General features: G+C 43.5%; 1 protein-coding gene across 4 annotated transcripts in view; it reads left to right on the top strand.

The window, feature by feature from the left end:
• ZNF143 (zinc finger protein 143) overlaps positions 1-23,456 on the top strand; it is a 47,863-nt gene extending 24,407 nt beyond the window's left edge. For all 4 annotated transcript variants that reach the window (XM_043970759.1, XM_043970758.1, XM_043970761.1 and 1 more), the window contains exons 6-16: positions 1,761-1,957; positions 3,779-3,853; positions 5,121-5,240; positions 6,516-6,591; positions 7,163-7,288; positions 11,395-11,574; positions 13,190-13,417; positions 15,703-15,851; positions 18,136-18,297; positions 20,407-20,553; positions 22,423-23,456. In XM_043970759.1, the coding sequence (XP_043826694.1) occupies positions 1,761-1,957; positions 3,779-3,853; positions 5,121-5,240; positions 6,516-6,591; positions 7,163-7,288; positions 11,395-11,574; positions 13,190-13,417; positions 15,703-15,851; positions 18,136-18,297; positions 20,407-20,553; positions 22,423-22,506 (1,544 nt within the window). In that variant the 3' untranslated portion in view covers positions 22,507-23,456. The remainder of the gene's footprint in view (positions 1-1,760; positions 1,958-3,778; positions 3,854-5,120; positions 5,241-6,515; positions 6,592-7,162; positions 7,289-11,394; positions 11,575-13,189; positions 13,418-15,702; positions 15,852-18,135; positions 18,298-20,406; positions 20,554-22,422) is intronic.
• The last annotated feature ends 1,185 nt before the right edge of the window (positions 23,457-24,641 follow it).

Genomic DNA, 24,641 nt, shown 5'->3' with positions numbered 1-24,641 from the left:
ACAGTTGAAGGGGAAGAGGAGATTGGCATAGGCAATATTTGAGCGAGTTCTTTGGATTGCTGTCTCTGAAGGAAGCTGGCTCACTGTGTGCAGCAGCAGATCATGGGCCTCAGAGAGGGGCAGGTTTCCATTCAGCATCAGGAAGAACTGTCCTAACAATCAAAGCTTTCCAAAAGTGGAATGAGCGAATGAGCTCACAGTACCTAGAAGTGTTCAAGCAGAGACTGAATGAGAAATAAGTGTGGAAAGATAGGTTGGGATGAGATGCTAGCTGCTCAGAGTGAGGAGTTTGTGTTTTATCTTTATAAGTAATATGATGTGGGGGTTCTCATCTCTGACCAAGAAAGTGGCCCCTGCCCTCAAGTGGGTTATATTCCACTGGGGCATAGATAGTAGTGAATAGCAGAGGGCAGGAACAACTAGGGGCTCAGGAATGCTTCTCCTAGTTTGGGGCATCTGAGTTACGTTGTGAAGAAAGCTCAGAGTTCCAAGGGACATTGGTAAGGAAGGGCATCCCCGGCATGGGGCACGGCTTGCCCAAAGGTGCGAGAGATGGGAGGAGACCAATGACTGAATTCAGAGAAAAGCTGGTGGTCTGCGGCATAGCTGGCCTTTAGAGTGCAGGAAAGGTCATCTGGAGAATGTGAAAGAGTCTTTATCCTAGAGAAATAATGGGGGGGTTGGAAGGAGGCCCTTGAGCCCAGGAGAAGATGGTGGGCCTATGCCCTGGCAGGGTGATTTTGACATTGGTGTGGAGAATAGATTGGAGAAGGGGGACAGTGGAAAGAAACAGGGAGTCTAATTTAGAGGAGGCTACAGTAATGGTGCATTCTCCAGGTTATCAGTGTCCTTCCTCAAGTGTGGTCCCCAGGTCCTAAGTACAATGTGCTGTAGATGGCCTGACCGGGTCAGAGGTACACGGGGACTCTTATCTTCTTGCTGATTGAATGAATTAATGAGTGGTTCAGAATTAAAGTTACCACATACCTTTTTATTTTATATTTAGAATTTTATTTTCCCAAATTACATGTAAAATACAAATTTAGACATTAATTTTTAAAAAACTTTGTGTTCCAGCTACATATCTTTTTCTTTTTTCTTTTCTTTTCTTTTCTTTTTTTTTTTTTTTGCAGGGCAGTGAGGGTTAAGTGACTTGCCCAGGGTCACACAGCTAGTAAGTGTCAAGTGTCTGAGGCCACATTTGAACTCAGGTACTCCTGAATCCAGGGCTGGTGCTTTATCCACTGCGCCACCTAGCTGCCCCCTTTTTTTCTTTTTTTCTTTTTTTTTTTTCCACATACCTTTTTAAAGATGAAATTGTCTCTTGAGAAATAACTGTTGATTCTTCCATTTTCTCATAATTTATCTCCCTTTACCTTTGCCACTTTTATAGTGTTCTCCCTTCTTTTGAAATGAAATCAGTTATAAAACATGACTCTGGAATGTTGCTGAGGTATTGTGTAACCTGAAAGAATAGCTGGAATTGTTGATGCCTCTGTGCTAGAAGAGTTAAATAATGTTAGATTTGCTTAATTACAAGTAGAAAGAAGGTCTAACTCTGTGTGTGTGTGTGTGTGTGTATGTGCGCGCATGTGCTCGCGGTAGCAGAAACTGGATCCTCTGCATGTTGATGTGGCCTCTGTGGTCACATTCCATCCGTGTCCTGTGTATCTGGATCTCTCTGAGATGTTCTAGTTGTTATTTATTGTTTGGCAGATTCTTGTCGTCTTCTCTAACAACACTTTCATCTTGTATCTCAGACAGTTATGACCAGAGTGCACTACAAGCCGTCCAGCTGGAAGATGGCACCACGGCCTACATTCACCACACTGTACAGGTTCCCCAGTCTGACACCATCTTAGCTATTCAGTCAGACGGCACTGTGGCAGGCCTACACACAGGGGACGCCACCATCGACCCTGATACCATAAGTGCTTTGGAACAGTATGCAGCAAAGGTATGGGCACCTGCTCCTCTGGATCAGCCCCTCTCAGGAGTCCCTGCACCCCTCAATGAGATTTCTTGAAAGGAAAAAAAAAATCAGAGCATACACTGAAAAATAAGACAGATTTATAAAGTGCAGCCAGATTTTGAGGAAGATGTAATCTCTGCCAAGACTAGTATGTTAAGAAAACTTGGTGTTTCCCTTCTCAGGGTTTTTTTTGTTTTGTTTCCAAATAAGAACCTACCTCCACAAACTGTGTCCTGCTCCCTTTCCAGCTTTATTTCAACCCCCCAACACACACACACTTTGTCTGTCTGTCTGTCTGTCTGTTGATCTCTCTGTGTCAGCCAAACAAGTCTCCAAACAAACTCAGGGCTCTTAGAACTGTGGTCCTGGGCCTGGATTCACACTGTACCATGTGCCTGGAAAACCCTCCTTTCCCACTGTTATCCAGTGAATTTCTATTCATTCTTTAAAATCTAAATCCTACACTATGAAAAGAAAAATTTCTCTGATGTCCCCTTGGACTTCAAATAGCACCCCATTTTGTAACTGCTCCATCATCCACTCACCTCCATTTTGTATCTTCTGTATCATCCGTTCACCTTCATTTTGTAACTCTCATTCACTTACTGTAATTAGGCACTATTACTTTGTCAGTATTTTCTCCTCTCTACTAGACTGTAAGTGTCCCAAGGATGAAAGGGCACTGGATTTAAACCCCAAGGATCTGGGTTCAGATTCCAGCTCTGATGTTTAATACTTGTGTGACCTTAGGACCTCTGACCTGATGACCATGTGACTGTGTATGGTCTCAGCCTTGTAACTCCTCAGCATAGAGTGCACACAATCGAGGCTTAATAAGTAGTTATTGTATCTAGCTATTTAAATGTAGAATCCGTGTCCAAGGGACATCACTCCTAGGGTCTAAATAAAATCAATACGTTTGAGGAGGATTAGAAGGAGGGTCAAAGTAAAATACTTTATTAATTAAAAAAAAAAATGAATGCTAGGGGAAAAAATGAATGTTAGGGGCAGCTAGGTGGCACAGTGGATAGAGCACTGGCCCTAGAGTCAGGAGTACCTGAGTTCAAATCTGGCCTCAGACACTTGACACTTACTAGCTGTGTGACCCTGGGCAAGTCACTTAACCCCCATTGCCTTGCCAAAAAAAAAAAAAAGGAATGCTAAAAATAATTTATTAATTTTTTAAAATTGGTTTTACTCTAGCATCCCCTTCAGGTGTCCAAAACAAAACCCTTGAATAAACTATCTACTTAAAATCTAGTCCAGAGGAGTCAAGGCTGTATGCTGGCCTGCAATGATCCCTTGGCAGCCAGATTAAAATAAAATTGGGAAATATTTAACAAAATAAAAATACTTTAAAACATTAAAAAAAAAAGGAGGGTCAGCAGATAGTGATACACAGAGAGGGAAAACTTAAAATCCTTCCAGGCCCAGTTCAGTATCTTGAGGCATCCTATGCTACCAACTCCAGTTTGACCTTCCTTGATGCCTCTCCCTTCTGTTCCCTCCATGGGGCTTTCTTCCTCATGGGCATTTATCTTTTAATACTTTATATTGTGTTCATTTATGTAGCATAAGCTTTGTAAGGTCATGGATTATTTTATCTTAGGATTTCACATACCTCCCAGAACAGGCCCCTGCATGGAATAGAAACTCAATAAATCCTCGCTTAATTGAAATAATGTGATTAGAACCTCATTTTGGATCATAAAGCAGTCTATTCGGAGGGCCCATACAGTGTGCGTCTTAGAAATTGCATTGTTTTCTTAATTAAAAAGTCACCTGTGTTCTTTCCTTTATTTCTAGGTGTCTATTGATGGCAGTGACAGTGTAACTGGTGCTGGGATAATAAGTGAAAATGAACAGGAAAAGAAAATGCAGGTATGGAAATTTGTGGTGATCTTGGTGTGAGCTCATTTGACCCTTCTTGCCAACAGGTCCAGCTCTTCCCTTTGTAAAGGGTGCCCTGCTCAGCATTATAAAGTCTAGGAAATGTCTTTAAGTTAGTAAAACTCTGATTCAGGGACATGAATGAGTGCTGGACCTGTATTCAAATCCTGCCTCTGACATCTCCTGTGTCCCAGGGTACCTCCTTTGACCTCCTGGCCTTAGCTCCATCTTTCTAGAGTGAGGAGGCAGGAACAGACAGCCTCCCCACCCCCTCTAACAAAGAAGTGGTTTCTTTGTTGTTTCAAGGCATTATTGGGCCCTGTGAGTGCACAGCAAATGTCCCTGATTAAATAGCAGAACCCGTAACGTTTAGATTGATCATCAGCTTCTGGCCTGCCCGCAAACCTTATAAGAGCCAGGCTGTGGCTGGGCCCAAAAATTATACTGAGGAAGCTCTTAATTTCTTGGACCTTCTTAATGCTCGAGTTTAAAAAAATCCCCTTCACTAGTAACTTCACTAGATGAGGGAAGCCTAGCTGGAGGAGTTTATTCTGGGAGTTTTTGTGGGCTATGGACTCTAAGATATGCAGCCTCAGATGGCCATTGATTAGAAAGGCTTGGCATCCAGGACTACGGTAGGAGGTGCTTCCTTTCCCCTAACGGAACACATCTGGAATACGATTCTCCGTTCTGAATGCTGCAACCTGAGTTAGAAGGGCTTCAGAGTCATACTGTATGAAGGCTAGTCAGAGGACCTGGGAACACTTGGCCAGAGAAGAAAAGAGGGACTGGGCTGTGTAATCAATTCCCGGTCTTCTGGTAACTTGAGGGCTCAGAAAGCAGAACCAGGAATAACCAGGAGAAGCTGCAGAGAAGCAAACTTAGGCTTCATGGAAGGCAAAAGTCTTAGCAGCAGCTAGAGCTGTTGCAGAGTGAATTGGGCTTCCTCCCTCTCAAGGTCTGCTGCAGCGGGTGATGTGGGGGAGGTGCTTGTCCAGAAATGTGGGGGCCTCCATCCCTTCCAGCTAAGATGTTTTGACTATGCTGTGCCCCACTGGGCCTGGAATTGTTTCATTCTTCCAGCGTGTACACAGGGGACACCATTCCCTAACCTGATAAAATCAGACGTTTAGGCATCCCTCAAAATGTTAGCATTCACTTTATTTCTTATGAGACTGAGTCAGATTCTGAGGCTGCTTTTCTTTTTTCACTTCAAAAATTGTGGCTTTGATCATTCCTATGACGTCTTTTCTCCCAGATTGTGTTACACGGACATGGGACGAGAGTCACAGCCAAGTCCCAACAAAGCGGAGAGAAGGCCTTTCGGTGTGACTATGATGGGTGTGGAAAACTCTACACGACCGCTCACCATCTGAAGGTGACTCTTACTCTGAAATCCTTAGCTTCAGTGTCACTCCCCATGGAGCCCTCCCCTTGTAACCGTGTTTAGGCCAGTGTGACCCCGCTCCCCTCGCCGCACCCTTCATAGGGGGCCACCTCTTGACCGAGGCACTTCCACCACAGGCAGCCTGGCACCTTTCGGGGATGTTCTCCCATTTCGGGGTCATGGCCCAAGCGGCTGTCCAGGTTCCCAGTTCACAGGGCTCTTGTCTAGTTCCCCAGAATCTTTCTGTGTGATGCGCTGCCTCCCATTATTATATCCAGCCTCTCCATAACCGACAGGCACATTCTCTGTGCCCAGTTCTCGACTCCCACAGAAAAACATTGCTGCAGATGTCAGACCCTCGGGGTTGTTGTGAGGATCGGCTTAGCACAGTGCCCGGCACATAGTAGGCACTATATAAATGTCAACTATCATCATCATTAATTTGATGATTTGGGTTATGTTCCTACTCAGAAACCTTCATTTGCTCCCTCTCACCGACCCAATAAAGACCGAACCCAAAGTCCTGCCCCAGTCCTTGAATGCTCCAGCCAGACCAGATTCTTCACTATTCCTGGATCTGTCATACCCTTTCCCACCACCCAGACTTGACGCCATTCTCTGTGCCTGGCATGCCCCCAGGCCTCCCTTCCTCTCCCCTAGTTCTCTGCCTGTTGAAATGCCACCTGTCTTTGAGGGCCAGGGTCTACGGCCTTGAGATTCCCCAGGCAACAGCGAGCTCTGCCCACTATGTTCACCTGCCATGTTCTCACTGTATTAGTTGTGATTATGCCTTCTCTTCCCTAAGTTTGTGAATACCAGGGCTGCAGCTTCTCTGCACCTCCTCCACCCCCACCCCCAAATGCTCAAAGAGCTACTTAAAGGCTTAAATGAAAGAGTCAGTCTCTTCCCTCCTGAACTCCCATTGATTTCCTTGCCTTTCTTATTCTTTCAAATTGGGTCATTCTAGTTGTCTGTTTGCATCTTTGGACCCCGACCACCCACCATAGTGCTTTTGAACCTTGTAAAACACACAGGGCAATCACAGGGTAAAAGCTCCCAGTACTGGGAATCTAAGATGTGAGTGTTTCTTACTAGATGAACTATGAGGTGGATATGGAGAGGTGTGTGAGGGAAAGGGTAGAGTGTGGTTTCTATTTTTTAAAGACCCCAAATCTGAAGCAAGGGGAAGTGGGCCAATTGGGTGGGCTACTGTTTTCATAGCGAGAATGTCCAAGGGGAAACAGACTGACAGCCCTATTTTAACAGGTCCATGAAAGGTCACACACAGGGGACCGGCCGTACCAGTGTGAGCATCCTGGCTGTGGGAAGGCCTTTGCCACAGGTGAAAACACAACATTCTCTGTCATCTGCCCACTTGTGTGAGCAGAGGCAGACCCCGGGGGCAGCAAGCAGTTGTGCTTTTAATTTCTCATACATGAAAGAGGGGTGAAAATCATCTTCTTAAGTGGCTTGTTGACCCCTCTTCTCTGTCCTTTCTTCTCTTTAAGCCCCTTCCCTCTGTTCCGTTTTCTACTCTTCCTTCATTCCCCCATTGCTCTGCCTGCCTTCTTTTAAACAAGAAGAGAGAAATTGAAAACTTGGGAAAAAATGTTGTACCTAACTCCTCTTCCTGTACGCATGCATAAATGTCTTTCTTGTCTGTGATATAAGCTCTTTGAATGGGAAAGGTCACCTTGTACTGTCATGAATAGCATCTAATGCATTAGGAATGCTCATTTTAAAACTTTAAAGTTTCCTATGAGAAGGTTATTCCAGTGACCCTCTCTCAGTCGGATGTGCATTTCGCTAGTCTACTGAACTCTTCACAATCTAATAAAAATTAAATGGCTTTTCATCTGTTTTATTCAGTAATTGAATCCTGAGGGTTTGTGTTTAAATTTTTTTTTTTTTAGGTTATGGATTAAAAAGTCACGTCAGAACCCACACAGGAGAAAAGCCATATCGGTGTTCAGAAGATAATTGTACGAAGTCTTTTAAAACATCAGGCGACCTACAGAAACACATTCGCACTCACACAGGTATTGGCATTGTGCAGAGGCTCACAGAATATTTGCTCTCCGGGGATCATTGAGTCTAACCCCTTCATCTGACTCAGGTCAGGCAGCTCTGGTGCTGGGGGCGAATAGCAACCTGAGTCACCTCAGATCCCAAGCCTGTTGTGACTTCTGCAGTGCCCCTTGGTTACCTGGGCCTTCCCTTCCTTCACCTTGCCCACAGGTGCCTGTGCCTTACCCCCGCTTATCCTCCTCACTCTTGGTTCAGCCCACATCAACTCTGTTGAACTCAAAGTCAGAAGATAGCTATTTACACTGGTCCTCAACTCCAATAATTTCAGAAGTTGCTGATAACTGGTGTTATGAGCTGTTGCCTCAGTCACACAGTATGAGCTCTGTTTTCATTTATACCATGTGTGTCAGCCATGTGTCAGTTTTACCCACAGGCATTGAGATTTCTGTTGCCTTTAATGGATTTTCTAGAATAGCTGAATAGAGGATTTATTGGCCATTTTTCCCCTGACCATTAAATGGAATAATCTAGCCCCATGATAATCCCAGGATTTTTAAGGGGAATGTGTGAACCATCCTACCACTTAACTGTAATTTGTGTATGTCTTCTAGTTTCATTTAGAGCCAAGGGTTCTTAACCTTTTTTTGGATCGTGGACCCTAATGGCAGGCTGGGGAAGCCAATGGATCCCTTTTAAATGCATAAAATAAAATGTGTAGTATTACAAAGGAAACCAGTTATATTGAAATACAGCTATTAAAATATTTTTATAAAAACCCAAGTTCACTAACCCCAGGTTAAAATCTCTTGAGTAGTCATAACCAGTAAGACCACAGACTACTTCAAACAAAAGTCAAAATCAATACCAAATTATGTGAAAAGATAAAGAAGAGGAGATATAGTGTGTATCACATCAACTACAACTTAACTTTTTTTTTCTTTTTTTTTCCGGGGCAATGAGGGTTAAGTGACTTGCCCAGGGTCACACAGCTAGTAAGTGTCAAGTGTCTGAGGTCACATTTGAACTCAGATCCTCCTGAATCCAGGGCTGGTGCTTTATCCACTGGGCCACCTAGCTGCCCTCAACTTAACCTTTTCAAAGAAGCTGTTGATGCTATAAAAATAGAGGGAAATGGATTGATATTTATTATCACCATTTCCTAAAGAAGATGAGTTGATATAAAGCAATCACACAACAAGGAGCCCCCAAACAGCCCAAAAACCTCATTAGCCAACAAAACCAATACTGGTTTAGAATATAAATTCATTTACAATCTACCATGGTCGAGGATGGAAGATTATGAATAGTATCTCTTCACATAATAGTGAATAGTGTTGTAGAGATCAAACAAGTCTGCCAAATCCTTGTTGAGACCCTACCAAGCTGGATTATCCCAAGAGCACCTATCCTGTAGATGAAACAGGAAGGACAACAAATAGCAACAAAGAGAACAGATTTTCCAGCCTATCTGTGATCAATTTTCGTCACTGGTAATAATAAAACCAACCCATTTTTAGACTCTTAACAATTTGGTAGCCAGATGAATTTGCCAGTTGAAGACTAAAGTCAGGAAAAATAGTTGGAGTAAACTGAGTTTTTAGAGAAGAATTCTGGGTTAACTGGTGACGTTTTTCAAACACTGAGGATCAATTCTCAAGATATTTGGAAAGAGGGGAAGATAATAAACTTTAAGTAAAAGAAATCATGGGGGCAGCTAGGTGGCGCAGTGGATAGAGCACCGGCCCTGGAGTCAGGGGGACCTGAGTTCAAATTTGGCCTCAGACACAACACTTACTAGCTGTGTGACCCTGGGCAAGTCACTTCACCCCAATTGCCTCACTAAAAATAACAATAATAATAATAATAAAGAAATTATGGAGACTGACATACCAAAAATAAATAATACTTGAGGGGGAAGTCAGCAACTATTGACTCAATTCTTGCTTTCTCATCTGCCTAAAATTTGTATGAGAATGAACTACATTCATGTCGAGGGTATCCTTGGCAAAAACAGGCCAAAAAAAAAAAAAAGGAGATAGGCAGGCTTTTGCAAACAGTTTTCTTTGCATTCACATAATTCACCAAAAGGTGTAAAGAATACAAAACCCTACTGGATTTATTTTTTGCCAATTACAGAAAAAGGATTTGACTTGTTAGGGCAAACCCGTATCCTTCAAGACTCCCTCAGTAAGAGTGACTGCTGTGCATTTGTTAAGGTCGCGCATTGTTCCTTAATAAATTAAAAACAAAAAAAGCTTTAAAAAGAAGGAAATGAATAGAATGATGTATTTATCTGAGTTGTGGAAGGGAGATAGGGTAAGCATCATTACTATTATCCATACTCTCTCCCTTGGGAGTGCTGGTGACCATTGGCATACATTCGCAATCCCTAACCTTAAATCTATGACCCAAGATAGCTATACCTCCCACTTTTTCCTAAAATTCAGTGTGTTCACATGAAAATTTAAAATTGTAAAACATTTTCATTTACACAAAGCTGTTTTCAGTGTCACAATAGGACCTCGATTCCTGTTCTCCAGGATGCTTTCCAAAATTTATTGTAAATAGAGAAGCCATATCTTACAATGGAGGAAGGGCCTGAGCTTAGAGCCAGAAGCCCTGGATTGGAGTCCTGGCCTTGCCAACTGCCTTCTGGGTGATTTGGGTCAAATCACATCTTCTCTGAGTGTGCTCATCTCTAAAATGAGGATAATGATTTAGTCCTGCCGACCTCATGGGGCTGTGCTTTGTAAACTGAAAGTGCTGTGTGAATATTATTACAGATGCAGTCAAGGTAATAAGTATTTATAAAGAAACCAGGTTCCTGTAGTCAAACCCTAGAAGGGAAGGGGTTTTGTTTTTTGTTTGTTTTTAAACACACATCAGAATAAGGTACTTTGGTCAAAAGGGCAGACCTCAGAAATATTCTCGTGGTTTTCCATAGTTTGTCAAGTTTTTGCCTTTAGCACAAGGGAAAATAACCACTGATAATTGGATCTTTTGAGCTATATTCCAGGATCTTTTTTTTTTTTAACCCTAAAATTTCTTGTGATGCTTGAACTGATCTCTCCTCTTTTCTGGAACTGCATCTACAGACACTGGAAAACTAAAAGGGAAGCCTAGTTTTCTTTTCATTTTTGAAAGATAATTAAATGTTCCTTTTGCTTATCCTTGATACTGGGGAATATTTAGAGACTGAGCTGACTAGGCAATTTTTCTCGTAGTTAAGGTCAGCCTGAGGAAGAAAGGATTGTTCTTTTTTCTATATGATATTATCGTAAAAGCGAAAGAAACTCATTTTACCAATCAGCCAAAGCTTCCATGATTGATAAAAGGTAGTCCCAAGAAACTGCTGACTTAGGGCCTTCTCATTCTCAAATCTGTCTTATGCAATTATCCCTCCTTTTCAATCTCTCACTAAAACAACTTGCTTCATAATTCCTTCTGAGACTCATCCAGTCCATGATGTGAATTCTTAGTTCAGAACTTTTCCTGTGTCCTTTTTTTTGTGTGGTTTTGTTTTGTTTTGTTTTTGCAGGGCAGTGAGGGTTAAGTGACTTGCCCAGGGTCACACAGTTTCTAAGTGTTAAGTGTCTGAGGCCAGATTTGAACTCAGATCCTCTTGAATCCAGGGCCAGTGCTCTATCCACTGCGTCACCTAGCTGCCCCTTCCTGTGTCCTTTTAAACTTGGACAGAAAAATAAACTTTACAGAGAAAGTTTTGCTCAGAGAAAAATCCAAATAGCAAAACTGCAAATCATTGATTTTAATTGTTTTGTATTTTAAAACTGTTTTACTGGGGGGGCAGCTAGGTGGCACAGTGGATAAAGCACTGGCACTGGATTCAGGAGGACCTGAATTCAGATCTGGCTTCAGACACTTGACACTTACTAGCTGTGTGACCCTGGGCAAGTCACTTAACCCTCATTGCCCCCCCCCAAAAAAAAAACAAACCACCTGTCTTATTGATGCCTTTTGTTTTATATTAATCATTTCCAGCTTTACTTCCCTCTCTCCCACCCAATGAACCTTCCCTTGGAGCAAAGGAAAAACCCCACAGACACAGTACATGCTGATGCCCCTTCCTCACTGTTTAATTTGCTCTCTGTGTTTTCAGGTGAACGGCCCTTTAAGTGTCCCTTTGAAGGATGTGGCAGGTCCTTTACTACATCAAACATTAGGAAAGTTCACATTAGGACACATACAGGAGAAAGACCCTATTACTGCACAGAGCCAGGATGCGGGAGGGCGTTCGCCAGCGCAACGAATTACAAGAATCATGTGCGGATACACACAGGTAATCGGTCTCTGGCTTGGTTCATCTGCTTCTTTCCCCAGGAAGCCCCCTCACCCACCTCATCCCTCGCCCCGTATTGCCCATGGCTTCATGGGTATAAGCCTTACCTCCCAACAAGAGGGGACAGGCAATGTGTAAGCCTTGTTTTGTGTCCCGTACAGTTCTGGGTATGCAGTATATGCTCGAAGGTTTTGATTGGTCACAAAAGGTCAGGTGAGGTCACTAAAAGACATCTTTGCTTGGTCCCTTACCCTGAAGTGGCCAGCTGTATTGCTATATTAAAGAGTTTTTTATTATTCATTTTAGCAAGCTGATTTGGGGGGGGGGGAGGGGTGTAGTCCAGACCTGTGATTCATCTGAATAGGGCAGTGGTATCAGACTCGGATAGAAATGGGGGGCTCTAAACTGTACATAAGGATCCTTGCAGACCACATTGACTTCACATATAATCTATTTCAAATTGCTTGCCCTGTCAAGGAAGGGGGAAGAGAAGGAGAGAGAGAATATGGAACCCAAAATTTAAACAAAGAAAAAAAGAATGTTGGAAATTTCTATTTATGTGTTAATGAGAAAAAATTAAATTAAAAAATTTTTTAAAAGAAAACCACAAATTAACATCATGTTTTATTGGATTTTTATTTATTTTGTTAGATATTTCCAGATTGCTTTTGGGGGGGGGGCAATGGGGGTTAAGTGACTTGCCCAGGGTCACACAGCTAATAAATGTCAAGTGTCTGAGGCTGGATTTTAACTCTGGTACTCCTGAATCCAGGGCTGGTGCTTTATCCACTTCTCCACCTAGCTGCCCCCAGATTGCATTTTAATCTAGTTCAGGCTGAGTGTTTGACACCTCTGATATAGGGAATTCCCTTCCTTGGTGAAGATATACAGCTGTTGTGATTCATAGCCCAGAGAGTTGTGCAGGGCCCTGAGAAAATTCAGACTCTTGCTTGACCTCGTACAAACAGTACGTGTTAGGTGTGGCACTCAACCCAATTTTTTTAGACTCTAAGGTCAACTTCCTGACCACTAAGCTATTCTACCTAGGTGGGGTATTATTAATATGATGACGGCTATTTCTTTTATAATAGTCAATAGTGTTCAGTATCTTAATAGCTTGTCTTGTTACCAAAAAACAGTAAATTAGAACTTCACCAAAGCTAAGACTTAAGTTTGTCAGAATCTAATTAAAAAGAAAGTTAAATGGTCATTTTCTTTGGAGATGTGGGAAGGTGCCAAGGGAGGTAGAATCCTAGCTCAAAAGAACCATCTGGGGGCTGCTAGGTGGCGCAGTGGATAAAGCACCGGCCCTGGAGTCAGGAGGACCTGAGTTCAAATCCAGCCTCAGAACATTGACACTTACTAGCTGTGTGACCCTGGGCAAGTCACTTAGCCCCAATTGCCTCACCAAAAAAAAAAAAAAGAACCATCTGGAATAGGAATATGTGGACTTTTCCCTTGTTGTCCTTGATGGGAAGGTTATTGCAGTTCAAACCAAACCCATCCTTTCCTGGAAAAGGCAAAAAACTATTAGAGACCTTTTAACTTTTATAACCTAATTTGTGATGTGTGTGTGTGTGTGTCATTGTTGTTGTTGTTGTTGTCTTTTCCTTAGGGGAGAAGCCATATGTCTGTACAGTCCCCGGGTGTGATAAGCGATTCACAGAATATTCCAGTTTGTACAAACACCATGTTGTTCACACTCACTCCAAACCATACATCTGCAATCACTGTGGGAAAACGTATAAGCAGATCTCCACCTTAGCAATGCACAAGCGAACAGCTCACAATGACACAGAGCCAGTCGAGGAGGAGCAAGAGGCCTTCTTCGAGCCCCCACCAGGTGAGTGGTTGTGCCAGGGCGGTGCTGGGCAGCAGGGGGACCTTTGTCACACATCATAATTATGGGTAAATCTCCTAAGGGTCGGGTTTCCTTTCACGCTTTTGTTCTGAGTCATCTTGGATGCCTTCCCGACAGTCTGGTTTTGTACCTGACCCACCTGAGCCAATTTGGGAACCTTCTGTCATTCTCGCTTGGAGGTGCTCTGATCTGAAGCTTCCTTGGTATTGATTTTCCTTTCTGACTGCACCTGGGCCTTTTGTTGGACATCTCTGCCACTGAGAGACTCAGAGAGTGGGCATTCTGTGGGAATTATTCTTGGAGAAATATGAGACTATTGACTACTGCTACTACTACTACTACTACTACTACTACTGCACACGTAGAGTATTCAAGGGTTACAAAGCACTTCCATCTTCATGCAGCAATTCCGTACCGTTATTCCCATTGTACAGATGAGGAGACTGAAATTCAAAGGGGCTCTGACCTCCCCAGTGGTGACTCCTGAGAGTCAGAGCCAAGATTGGGACCCATGTGTGTCTCTTATTTCTCTTGAGTCGAGTGCTCTTGCCGGTGACTTTGTTAACCTTCTGAAAAGGATATTCATTCTCTGATCCCCTTTAATAGGGAAGCAATGTGGATAGTGTAGGGAGAAAGCACTGGATTACAACACAGCTTAGGGAAGGGGAAGGAGAAGGGCAGCACTGTAGAGTGGAAAGTGGACTCAGCAGACCAGGGTTCAAATTTCGGCTCTCTTCCTTGTTGGGTCACCTCGGGTTAGTCACTCAGCCCCTCCAGGCTCATTGCCCTCGTTTGTCAGATGGGAAGAAGAATACTTGTATTTCCTACATCACAGGGTTGTTAAAAGTACCTTGTAACCTTTGAGTTTGTGTAAATGGGAGCAATTACTATTGGAGTTTACAAACCACCTCTGGGTCAAGATGAAAAGAGGTGGAGTTAGGGAGATAAGACAAGCAGTGGGTTAATGGGATAACAGCTATTCAGATTTTTGTTTTTTGGACATATCAGATTCGTCAGAGGTTACACATGGAAAAATGTGGTAGGAACCCCTCATCCCTACCCCCCCCCCAAATCTGCCACTGTATTCCTCTGATTTCCAGCTAGATGGTAGATGCAAGGGTTTAAAAAAAAAACAACAAACTTTTAAAAAGAAGAATGTGAATAGAATGGTGTATTTATCTTAGCTGTGGAAGGAAGATGATGTAAGCATAGTTAATATTAGAATAGAGAATATTAGAATAGAATAGAAAAGAGAATTAGAATAGAATAGAAATTAGAATTAGAATAGAATAGAAAAGAGAAAGGTCAATGGTGCCCCCTAGAGATGAAATAGATGACCCTGGGCCTTCTTAGCCGAGTGCTCACCCTCCAGACTTCAGGCAACAGCTTATAACATTGTGGGTTATCTTCAATTTCCTTTTAAAATTGGAATAAAGATCTTACTTTCCCTATCTCTGCCTTTTGTGGGAGATAGAAAATGGAGGATAGGAAAAGAGGATCTGGTATGATCTCCAAATTTGGGTCCTGCTGACTGGTATAATTGCAGCAGGGGTACTGGAGTGCACTATGGTTATTTAAGAAATAGAATAAGAGGGGCAGCTAGGTGGCACAGTGGATAGAGCAACGGCCCTGGATTCAGGAGTACCTGAGTTCAAATCCGGCCTCAGACACTTAACACTTACTAGCTGTGTGACCCTGGGCAAGTCACTTAACCCCAATTGCCCAGCAAAAAAAAAAAAAAAGAAAGAAATAGGATAAGAGCCTCTCTGTCTTATTAAATGATTAACTTGAGTTCAGATAGTATGCCTTTACACAATGGTAGCCATCCTTTCCTGAGGGCTGGAGGTCACTTGTGTTAATGAATGCTTCTTAGTACCTCTTTATTGTATTTGCCAACCTTTCAGGTTTGCTGGTTAGTATTGTAACATGGTGAATCATTATCTCTAGGCATTATTCTTTTCTAAGCCAGTAGACCAAATAAAGTGAGTATATAACTAAATTCATATTTACTTTTGGTTACTTTTGGAAGCTTTATTTACATAGGTCTTCTTCACCTCCCCCAAAGCACACACTTCAACAAAGAGGAGAAAATAGACCCAAGAAATTGGAACAATTTATTGGATTTGATGGTGTTTAAATTTGGGGGCTGGGGAAGGGATATTGTAAAGAATCACTAAGAAGGGCTTTTTATGGTTAGTAATTTAGTAAATAACACAACGATCTTTTATCTTCCCCCTTAATTTTAATTTGTATATATTTTTTAATAGGTCAAGGTGAGGATGTCCTCAAAGGTCCACAGATAACTTATGTTACAGGTGTAGAAGGGGAAGATGTTGTGTCTGCACAAGTAGCTACAGTAACTCAATCTGGATTGAGCCAGCAAGTAACACTCATATCCCAGGATGGGACCCAACATGTAAGTTTCCTCTGCTTAAAGTTCAACTGAAAATCCTGGAGAATGTTCCTGTCAGGAAATGGTGGGAGATGGGGCTGGAATTCTAGGTTTGGGCCAGACTGGAAGCCCCTGATTGTCAGGCTAAGGACATTTGAAATTTGTCCTGTAGGCAGCAGGGGACCTCTGAACATTTTTGAACTGCTGAGTGACAAGATTAAAACAAAGCTTTAGAAACATTAATATGGAAGTGATCCACAAAGTGGAGAGACTTTTAGGAAGCTACCACTGTAATACAAATACAGGATAATTAGGACCTGAACTAGGGTGGTGATGAAGTAGGAAGGGAGGACGAAGGTGAGAGATAGTACAAAGGGTCAAAGGCATTTGAAAACAGGAAAGGTGGGGAACAGATGTTGAAGAGAAGGAGAAGTCAAAGATGATTCCAGAGTTCTGAGCCACATGCAGAATTAGGAATGTGAGTACAGGGAGCCTATAAATGTTGCTGCCTGCTCACATCTCCCTCCAAAACATTCTGAACTCCTATTTGCTTCTTGTCTCCCTAGATTTCAGACAAAGGGACAGCTCCTGCTTTTTGTTTGTGCTTCTGGAGGGTGACTGTCAAGCGAATCCTCATAAAGCAGATTGTTTTCCCATAGGAATAGTGTAATAATTAGATTCTCCATGACTCTTTTTTTTTTTTTTTTTGGTGAGGCAATTGGGGTTAAGTGACTTGCCCAGGGTCACACAGCTAGTAAGTGTTAAGTGTCTGAGGCCGGATTTGAACTCAGGTACTCCTGACTCCAGGGCCGGTGCTCTATCCACTGCACCACCTAGCTGCCCCTCTCCATGACTCTTAAGAGTCTTAGCATCAGATACAAAATCATAGACATCGATGCCAAACATTTAATAGTTATAAAGATTTAAAATAGTAAAGTTGTGTTGCAGCTTCTTCAAAATCCACATAAATGTACCTTGGTGGTGGTACAAATAGTACTAAGTGTGCTAAAAAGTGTAATACAGAATATAAGTAATAATAATAGCTCACATTTATGTAGCACTTTAAGGTTTTCAAGTTATCTATCCACACAGGTTATCTTATTTGATCCTCACAACGAGGAGTCTGGGGCTATATTTGAACTCATATTCCTGATTCTAGCCTCAGTGCTCCATCCACTATCCTGCCTAGCTGCCTCTGCATTAACAAACCATTGTATCATGAATTTGATATAAAACTAATCTTCTTACTACATTAAATAATCATTGTGCTTGCCTTCTTCAAATTTAGAATGAATTTTATAAAAAGGTTATGGGCGGGGGGCAGCTGGGTGACAAAGTGGATAAAGCACTGGCCCTGGATTCAGGAGGACCTGAGTTCAAATCCAGCCGCAGACACTTGACACTTACTAGCTGTGTGACCCTGGGCAAGTCACTTAACCCCAGTTGCCTCACCAAAAAAAAAAAAAAGAAAAAAGTCAATGAAGAAAATGATCTGGCAGAAGGGAGGGACTGGCTGTGAGGGGTACAGAAGAGGTTTCTATAGAGAGAAGGTAGCACATGAGCTAGGCTTTAAAGAAGCTAAAGATACTGAAGTAGGGATGGCACAGCCAGTGCAAAGGTATGGAGACAGGTGATGGAGTATCATGTGTGAGGAACAGGAAGGAAACCAGTTTGGCTTGACTTGTAGAGTACGTATTCTGTCCTCTCCCTTGGTGTAGATAAGAAGCAGGGCACCAGGATAAAGAAGAAGCGGGTTGGGGCAGTCCCCAAAAGGAAGGGTTTTGACTCTGGCTCTGTGACGTGACCTTCCAGCAAGTCACTTTCCTTCTTTGATAGGAGGCCAGACTCCATGATTTCTGAGGTCCCTTACAGCTCCAAGTCAGTGGCTCAAATGAGTATTTACCTACAACTGGTTGGGAGCTCCACCCGCCCATCGTGATTTTGTTGGGGAGAAGCATGCTGTCACTGTCCCCTGGCGATAGCTCACATTTACCTTAGCAGCAAGTGCTCGCAGCAAGTACCAGGGAGGGTCTTTCATGAACCTAAAATATTTATGACAGTTTTCTGGACCAGATTTGATAGGTAAACAAACTACCCTGTGAGCCAAGTTCGAAGTCCTTGCAAAATGTGTTCAAACTCGATGGCCAGAGGCTGTTGTTTAGGTTGGGTTTCCTGGTGGCCTAAAAGCATTTCTTAGTCTCCAGAAGAAGATTCAATTAATTCATTGTCAATTTATTCACTGAAGGGTTGGGCTCAAACAAATGTGCTTGAAGCAATTCTCATTTAAAAAAAAAATGTTTCCTTTCAGGTCAACATATCTCAGGCAGACATGCAAGCCATTGGCAATACCATCACAATGGTGACGCAAGATGGCACCCCAATCACGGTTCCCGCTCATGATGCGGTTATCTCTTCAGCAGGAACACACTCTGTAGCCATGGTTACTGCCGAGGGGACAGAAGGACAGCAGGTAAATGCCTTTGTGTGCATGCATAGGACGTTGGGAAGATGTCCAGAGCCAGCTTGGGAAAAAGTAGAGCGCCGTGCGAAAAACAATGCATCGGGAGTCAGATGATGCAGGTTCCAACTTTAGGCTAGTCACTTCCCCTCTCTGGGGCTCAGTTTCCCCATCTGGTGCTTCCAAGGCCCTTCGTAGCCCTGACTTTCTGTGGGCTAAGCTGCCAATTCCCAAGGCACCGATGCCATGCAGCATTGCTCTCCAAGGTTGTTCATCTGGTGGTCATCTGGCAATAGCAGTCTTGGCTGTGCCCCTCTGAACTCACCAAGAAAGTGTGTGCTGTAGCTTATTGTAATTCAGCTGGCTTAATGATGGGGTCATCTCTTCCCTCTGGCTGGCTGTAGAGTGGCCCCAACTGGCCTATCTCTCATCTTTCCCACGGTCTGGGGATGCTTTTCCCATGGGCACCTTGTGGTAGGCAGAGGTGCAGGAATTCCAACAGGTCTTGTGACCAGCAACTGATAGCCCGCAATAGACACTATCTAAAATCTTGTTTCAAGAAGCACTGGCCCAGGGGCAGCTAGGTGGCACAGTGGATAAAGCACCAGCCCTGAATTCAGGAGGACCTGAGTTCAAATCCGGCCTCAGACGTTTGACACTTACTAGCTGTGTGACCCTGGGCAAGTCACTTAACCCCCATAGCCCTGCCAAAAAAAAAAAAAGAAGAAGAAGAAGAAGAAGAAGAAGAAGCATTGGCCCAGAGAATCCCGACTTTGGAGTTATAGGGACCTTCAGCCATTGAGTCCAGTCTCCTTGTTTTATAGATAAGGAAACTGAGACCCAGAGAAGATATAATTTACCCATGGTCACAGGGCTAGTCAGTGGCAGAGCCTAGATTTAACCCCATGTCTCCTAACTCCAAACCCAGTATGCTTTCTTAGTTAGAGCATCTGGAAGAAAAAGTGTCAGGGGTCAGTGATGTCTCTGGAAATGTCATTTAAGGTTTGGTGGCTCCTTTCCTCTTCCTCTTCCCCACCACTACCGCATATTCACGTCCAAATTAAAAAATTCAGGGACCCTGGATTGACCCTATCATTAGCAGTTCAGTAAACCTGACAGAATCTTAAGCACAGACACAAATATCCACTGGGGAAATGTTGAAATCTCCCCTGGAGTGCTCTGATCTTATCTGGACCGAAGCCTTGCTGGAACACCTGTCACCGTGGGGCCCAGAGGAGAGGGTCATCTGGGTCCTCCCCAATTCTACCTTTTAGAAAGTAGCCTTGGGAAAATACAGCCACCTAGCAGCCCTCCACTGGTTTTCATTCTCCTTCATGGAATAGAACCTGTCTCTCCCCCATCTTGAATTTTCTAGTGGGCTTGTTAATCGAATGAACCTCAGGGTCCCAAGCAGCGGCATCTGAGCTCTGTTATTCCTCTGCGGTTGACTGAATGTGTTCTTTCTGATTCGGCCTCTCCTTGGGCTGCTGCAGTACAAAGGGCCAGTGCTTTTTGTCTGCCTCTGTAGGAAAGTCAGTCTTGTGATGCCTGAGAAGCATATTCAGTAACCTCTCCTTGAAGTGGATGTGTGGTATCTACACATGAGCATTATATTAACTGTCACATTATAACATACCGGTCCAGGAGCAGCCAGGTGGCGCCGGGGATAGAGCACCGGCCCTGGAGTCAGGAGGACCTGAGTTCAAATCCGGCCTCAGACACTTAACACTTACTAGCTGTGTGACCCTGGGCAAGTCACTTAACCCCAATTGCCTCACTAAAAAAAAATAATAATAACATACTGGTCCAGTAAAGGTATCCTAGTTACACAAAAATGTAATTTTAGATAATTGTGGGTTTGAATAGAAGAAAAGATGTTGCCCAGCACTTACCCAGACCCAGGAATAAATAGATGTTTAAGAATAGATGTTGACTCTCTGTTCTTGTCGGCCAACCTGACCGCCTCCAAACTAGCCACTTGGGGGCAGCAGAATTTAGGGGCGGAGAAGACTTGCCAGTGGCTGAATCCAGGCTCTTCTAAGGTTGGGCAAATGAGCCACAGCCCTGTCTGAGGTCTGAGGGCAAACCTCACACTGAGCATCTCGGGCTTCTGTGTTGCAGGTTGCAATAGTGGCTCAGGACTTGGCGGCATTCCACACGGCCTCTTCAGACATGACGCATCAGCCCCACGGGCACCATCTGGTGACTACAGAAGCCCGGCCGCTGACGTTAGTGGCCACGTCCAGTGGAACACAAATCGCAGTGCAGGTAAGCCTGACTTCTTGTGAGTGTAAAGGAATGGCTGGTGGGGGGAGACGTCTGCTTTGACCAATGATGGCCATGCCACGTCCTCCTGAGGAGTTTCTGTGGCATCTCACTGTGGACACCAGTTTTTTGGGTCATGAAGTGGTGCTTCTCCAGCCTTCCTCTGGACATTAAATCGATCTCATGTCTGTGGTTTTCTTCATCTGTTTAACAACCCAGGACTCTGGGCACTTACCTCCCAAGCAGGCATTCTCTTCTTGCCACAGAATGGACAGGAAACAGCTTTTCATTTAAAAAATAGAACCAGCCCATCGACAGTAAAGATCAGGGCTATGGAGGTGCATTCCTGCAAAAGAAGAGGGAAATGGGAAATTCAGGAAAATTCGTTTCTAAAGAAGCGAGAGGGTCCCACAACCTTCCCTTTTCTCCTTCCCATAAGCCCTTTGATTTGCCATTTACCATTCACCATTGCTAAGCAGTTTCACAGACACCCATGCCACTGTGCCCCCTCAGCTGGTCAGCACCACGTGCAAAACAAAAGCTTAAGAACGCTGCCATTTTGTAACAAAATCCCATTTTACATTGATAGATCATTTTATGGTCACAGAGCACCTTGAACCTATCTCATTGTGTCCTCGAGATAGGCCTCTGAGGGGGATAATGCAGGTGTTATTGTTCTCGTTTTCTGGATGAAGCAGCTGAGGCTTAGAAAGGAGAATTGTCTCACTCCAGGTTACTGATAGCGAGACCCGCCTCTTGGAAGAGAGGTGCCCTTTCAACAAGGACCTCAGAGACTCGCTCCACAATCCCAGTCAATTCAGCAAATGTTTTATTGAAGCCTAGTGTTTTTGCAGAAGTTCCTGTGGTGGATACAGAAATTGGGGTTAAGACAAGGCAGAAGGAATAAGTGTTTTAATGGGGAAGGTAAGACAGATACACAGTAGAACTATACCATGAGGCAGAATGTGATCGCTGCCCCCAAGAGAGGCATCGACCTCTTCTCCTACAGTTGGGAATGCTGGGAAACTCTTTGGCTTACTAGGAATCATGGAGGTGTAGAAGAGAGCCCAGGGCCTCTGGTGTGAGGGCTTGGCAGCGTACCCCATCTGGGAGAGATGTGAAGCAAAGATGCCTCTTAAAAATGCTTTGTTAGGCTCTTAACTTGAAATGATCATTAGACTATAGTTCAAGAAAATGAAAGCTGTGTCTTGGTGTGGAAAACTCCTTAGGAGACTCAGGAGGGAGAGACTAGTCTTCATCTTTTCCCACCTTCCTTTTCCCTTACATCACTTAGATGGATATCTCTGGCTGTGCCCATTCATTCAAAGTCAAATACAAAGAACATTTATTAAGTACCTAATATGTTCTAGGAGCTGGGGGCACACAGGCATAAAAATAAAAGTTGCTGCCCCCCAGGAGCCTGCATTCTTCCTGGGTGATACAAATAAGAGGGTGCAAATTGATCAATTAAAAATATATACAAACTGATATGCTATTGCTTACCAGAGGGAGGGAAAGAGTCTGGAACTCAATCTTTTTTTACTTTTTAAAAATATTCTTATTTATTTAGGCTTTTATTCTCTCCCTCCCACCCCCCATTAAATGTAAGGACAATTTTTCACATTCGTTTTTAAAATTTCAAGTGGAACTTGAATTTTTAAAAAATGAATGATATAATAAATAATAGGTATATTTCAAACAAATTAACTAAAACATATATATATATAAAGCAGTGTGAGAAGGAGAGCATATTAGATTCCAGCAAGCCAAGTTTCCCAAGTGAGAGTGGAAAAGATTTGACTCCTGGACCATGATATTTATTTGTTGAAAACTTTGTTGGGTAAAACTCTTTCTCTCTTATTCATGTTGCAGCTTGGAGAACAGCAGTCTCTGGAAGAAGCCATCAGAATAGCATCCAGAATCCAACAAGGAGAGACACCTGGCTTGGATGATTGACTGGGCCTTGGGACCCTCAGCAGGAGAGCGGTTCATTTTCAGACGACAGAGACCCTGCGGCCAGACTCCGAGAACGCTCGGAGGTTGCCCATTCCCTGATGCTCTGCACACAGTTTTATGCATAAGTGGACGACGTCTTGCAAGGGACACTTGAAACAGATGGGTTGGACTGGGTGACCACTAAGGTCGCTTCCAGCTCTGCAGATCGGCAGCTCTCGGTTTCCAGCCTGACCCCATGTGTGTGCAGAAATAGAAAATTAGGACTAGGTGGTAGCTTTTCCTGTTGTTACTCTTACCAACTCTCAGACGGCTGAAGTCTGCCTGCAGGGCCCGTGCAGCTGTAGAGTTCAGCCCCAGGATGAATTTTAACTTGAAGTCCATGATCAAGGCTGTTCAGACACTTTCTGATGTCTGAAAGGTCCTTACAATCATAATTCCAGAAGCCATTTCAAATAACAAAAGGATGCAAAGCCTTTAAATATGTTCCTCAATTAGTAGGGACCCTGCAATTTGGGCTCTACCTTTCTCCATTTTGATTTCTGTCCCAGGTAGCTGGATGACTGTTGTCTCCCCTGTCCCTGTTAGATACAGCCTATTCAGCTAATTCCATTAGCTTCACATTAGATTATGTAAAAACCGAAAAGCTTTGGTTGTTCAGAATTAAAAGGTTAAATACAATACTTTGGTTTCCTTAAAGGTTTTACCTTCTGAGTTTGATTTTGGTTTGGTTTGGTCTTTAATAATTCCAATTATGATCAAGAAAAATGTGACCACGTTGTCCAGGGAAGAAGGCAGGGCCATGATCTGAAGTGAATTGACTCTGGGAATGAGTTCAGTGTAACCTATTTATTTTTGTTTAACATGTGTTATATCCTTGTTCCAAAGTTTATTTATCCTGTAGCTCATTTTTAATTGAATCTAGTAGTTCAATAAATGATCATTTACTTTTATTAAATTGGGTGAATCAATTGCTGAGGAAGAACAGCTCAGAAACACAATGGAGATGGCCACCAGGACTCTTTGGATGCCCCTTGCCACAGAAGGAAGCTCAGCCCTGAGAAGATTTTTTTACAGATCAATGGTTTAGAATCTGCTTCAGTAGAAATTCAGGCCCAAAGGGCATTTCCTCCTCACCCCCTTATTCCAGCATCATACTGTTCTTTGTACAGTTAAGAAACCCAGTTGTGGGAATGTTTCATTTCAATTTGTACAGTTAAAAAGAAAACTTTCCTGTTTTGTTTTTTTTTATTATTATTGAATATAAATGCTGTCTCTTATCTGTTTTTCTTTGAAGTCTCTACTGAAAGGAAACATTTAAGATCAAATACTATTTTAGGCCTGGGTAGCCGAATTCCCACCAAAACCAGGAACGCCATTTCTCGAGTGGGATGCTCTAACAAGAGGGCCCAGAATTATCAAACCCCTTTTTCTTTACTGCAAACTGGGTCTCAGGGATGGACTCTCCAGGGAGAAAAGAAGGGTGCTGGGTCCCAGGAGACCTCCCTCCCATACCCAACTTCCTTTTCGAGGAAGCTTTTGTGGCTGTACCAGCTCAAGCTTGTGGGCCTGCCCACCCAAAGGGTCACCCCAAATGGCTTCTGGAAGGTCTTGCCCTTAGATTGAGTGCAGGGGGAGGGAGGCCACAGGGGCTGCCCTCGGGGATCACTTGGGATTCACTCTTCCTCCAGACCCAAGGTGACTGTGTCACCAGATCTGCAGTTTGTTGCCTTTTGACACATGGGCACATTTTTCACAGCTGATGTTTCTCCATGCTTTCCTGTAGGGGCCTGGTGAACCCCAGGAGGGCCTTTTTGTCAGCATTCCAAGAAGAAATCATTTGCAGTGATTTTTAAGGGCTCTACCTGCAAACCCTGAGTCCCCTATAAGGTATTCAGGCCCCCTGAGGTGCTTTCCTTTCCCCTTGTCTTTGGGCTTATGACTTGCCGATACTGGTCCAACTTCCCTGGGAATGGTTAAAGCAGTGAGTTCCCAGCTCCTTTTCAGGAGGAAGATGGAATTTGGCTGATCTGTTGGGAGACCTGATGTGATAGGTTCTGCTCAAGAGTAAAGCCAGACAAGGCAGCTAGGTGGCGCAGTGGTTAGAGCGCCGACCCTGGAGTCAGGGGGACCTGAGT

The sequence above is a fragment of the Dromiciops gliroides genome, chromosome 6, assembly GCF_019393635.1.
Source record: "Dromiciops gliroides isolate mDroGli1 chromosome 6, mDroGli1.pri, whole genome shotgun sequence".
NCBI classification, from domain to species: domain Eukaryota; kingdom Metazoa; phylum Chordata; class Mammalia; order Microbiotheria; family Microbiotheriidae; genus Dromiciops; species Dromiciops gliroides.
The sequence above is the reverse complement of the archived record's forward strand: the minus strand, read 5'-3'. Positions and strand labels throughout refer to the sequence as shown.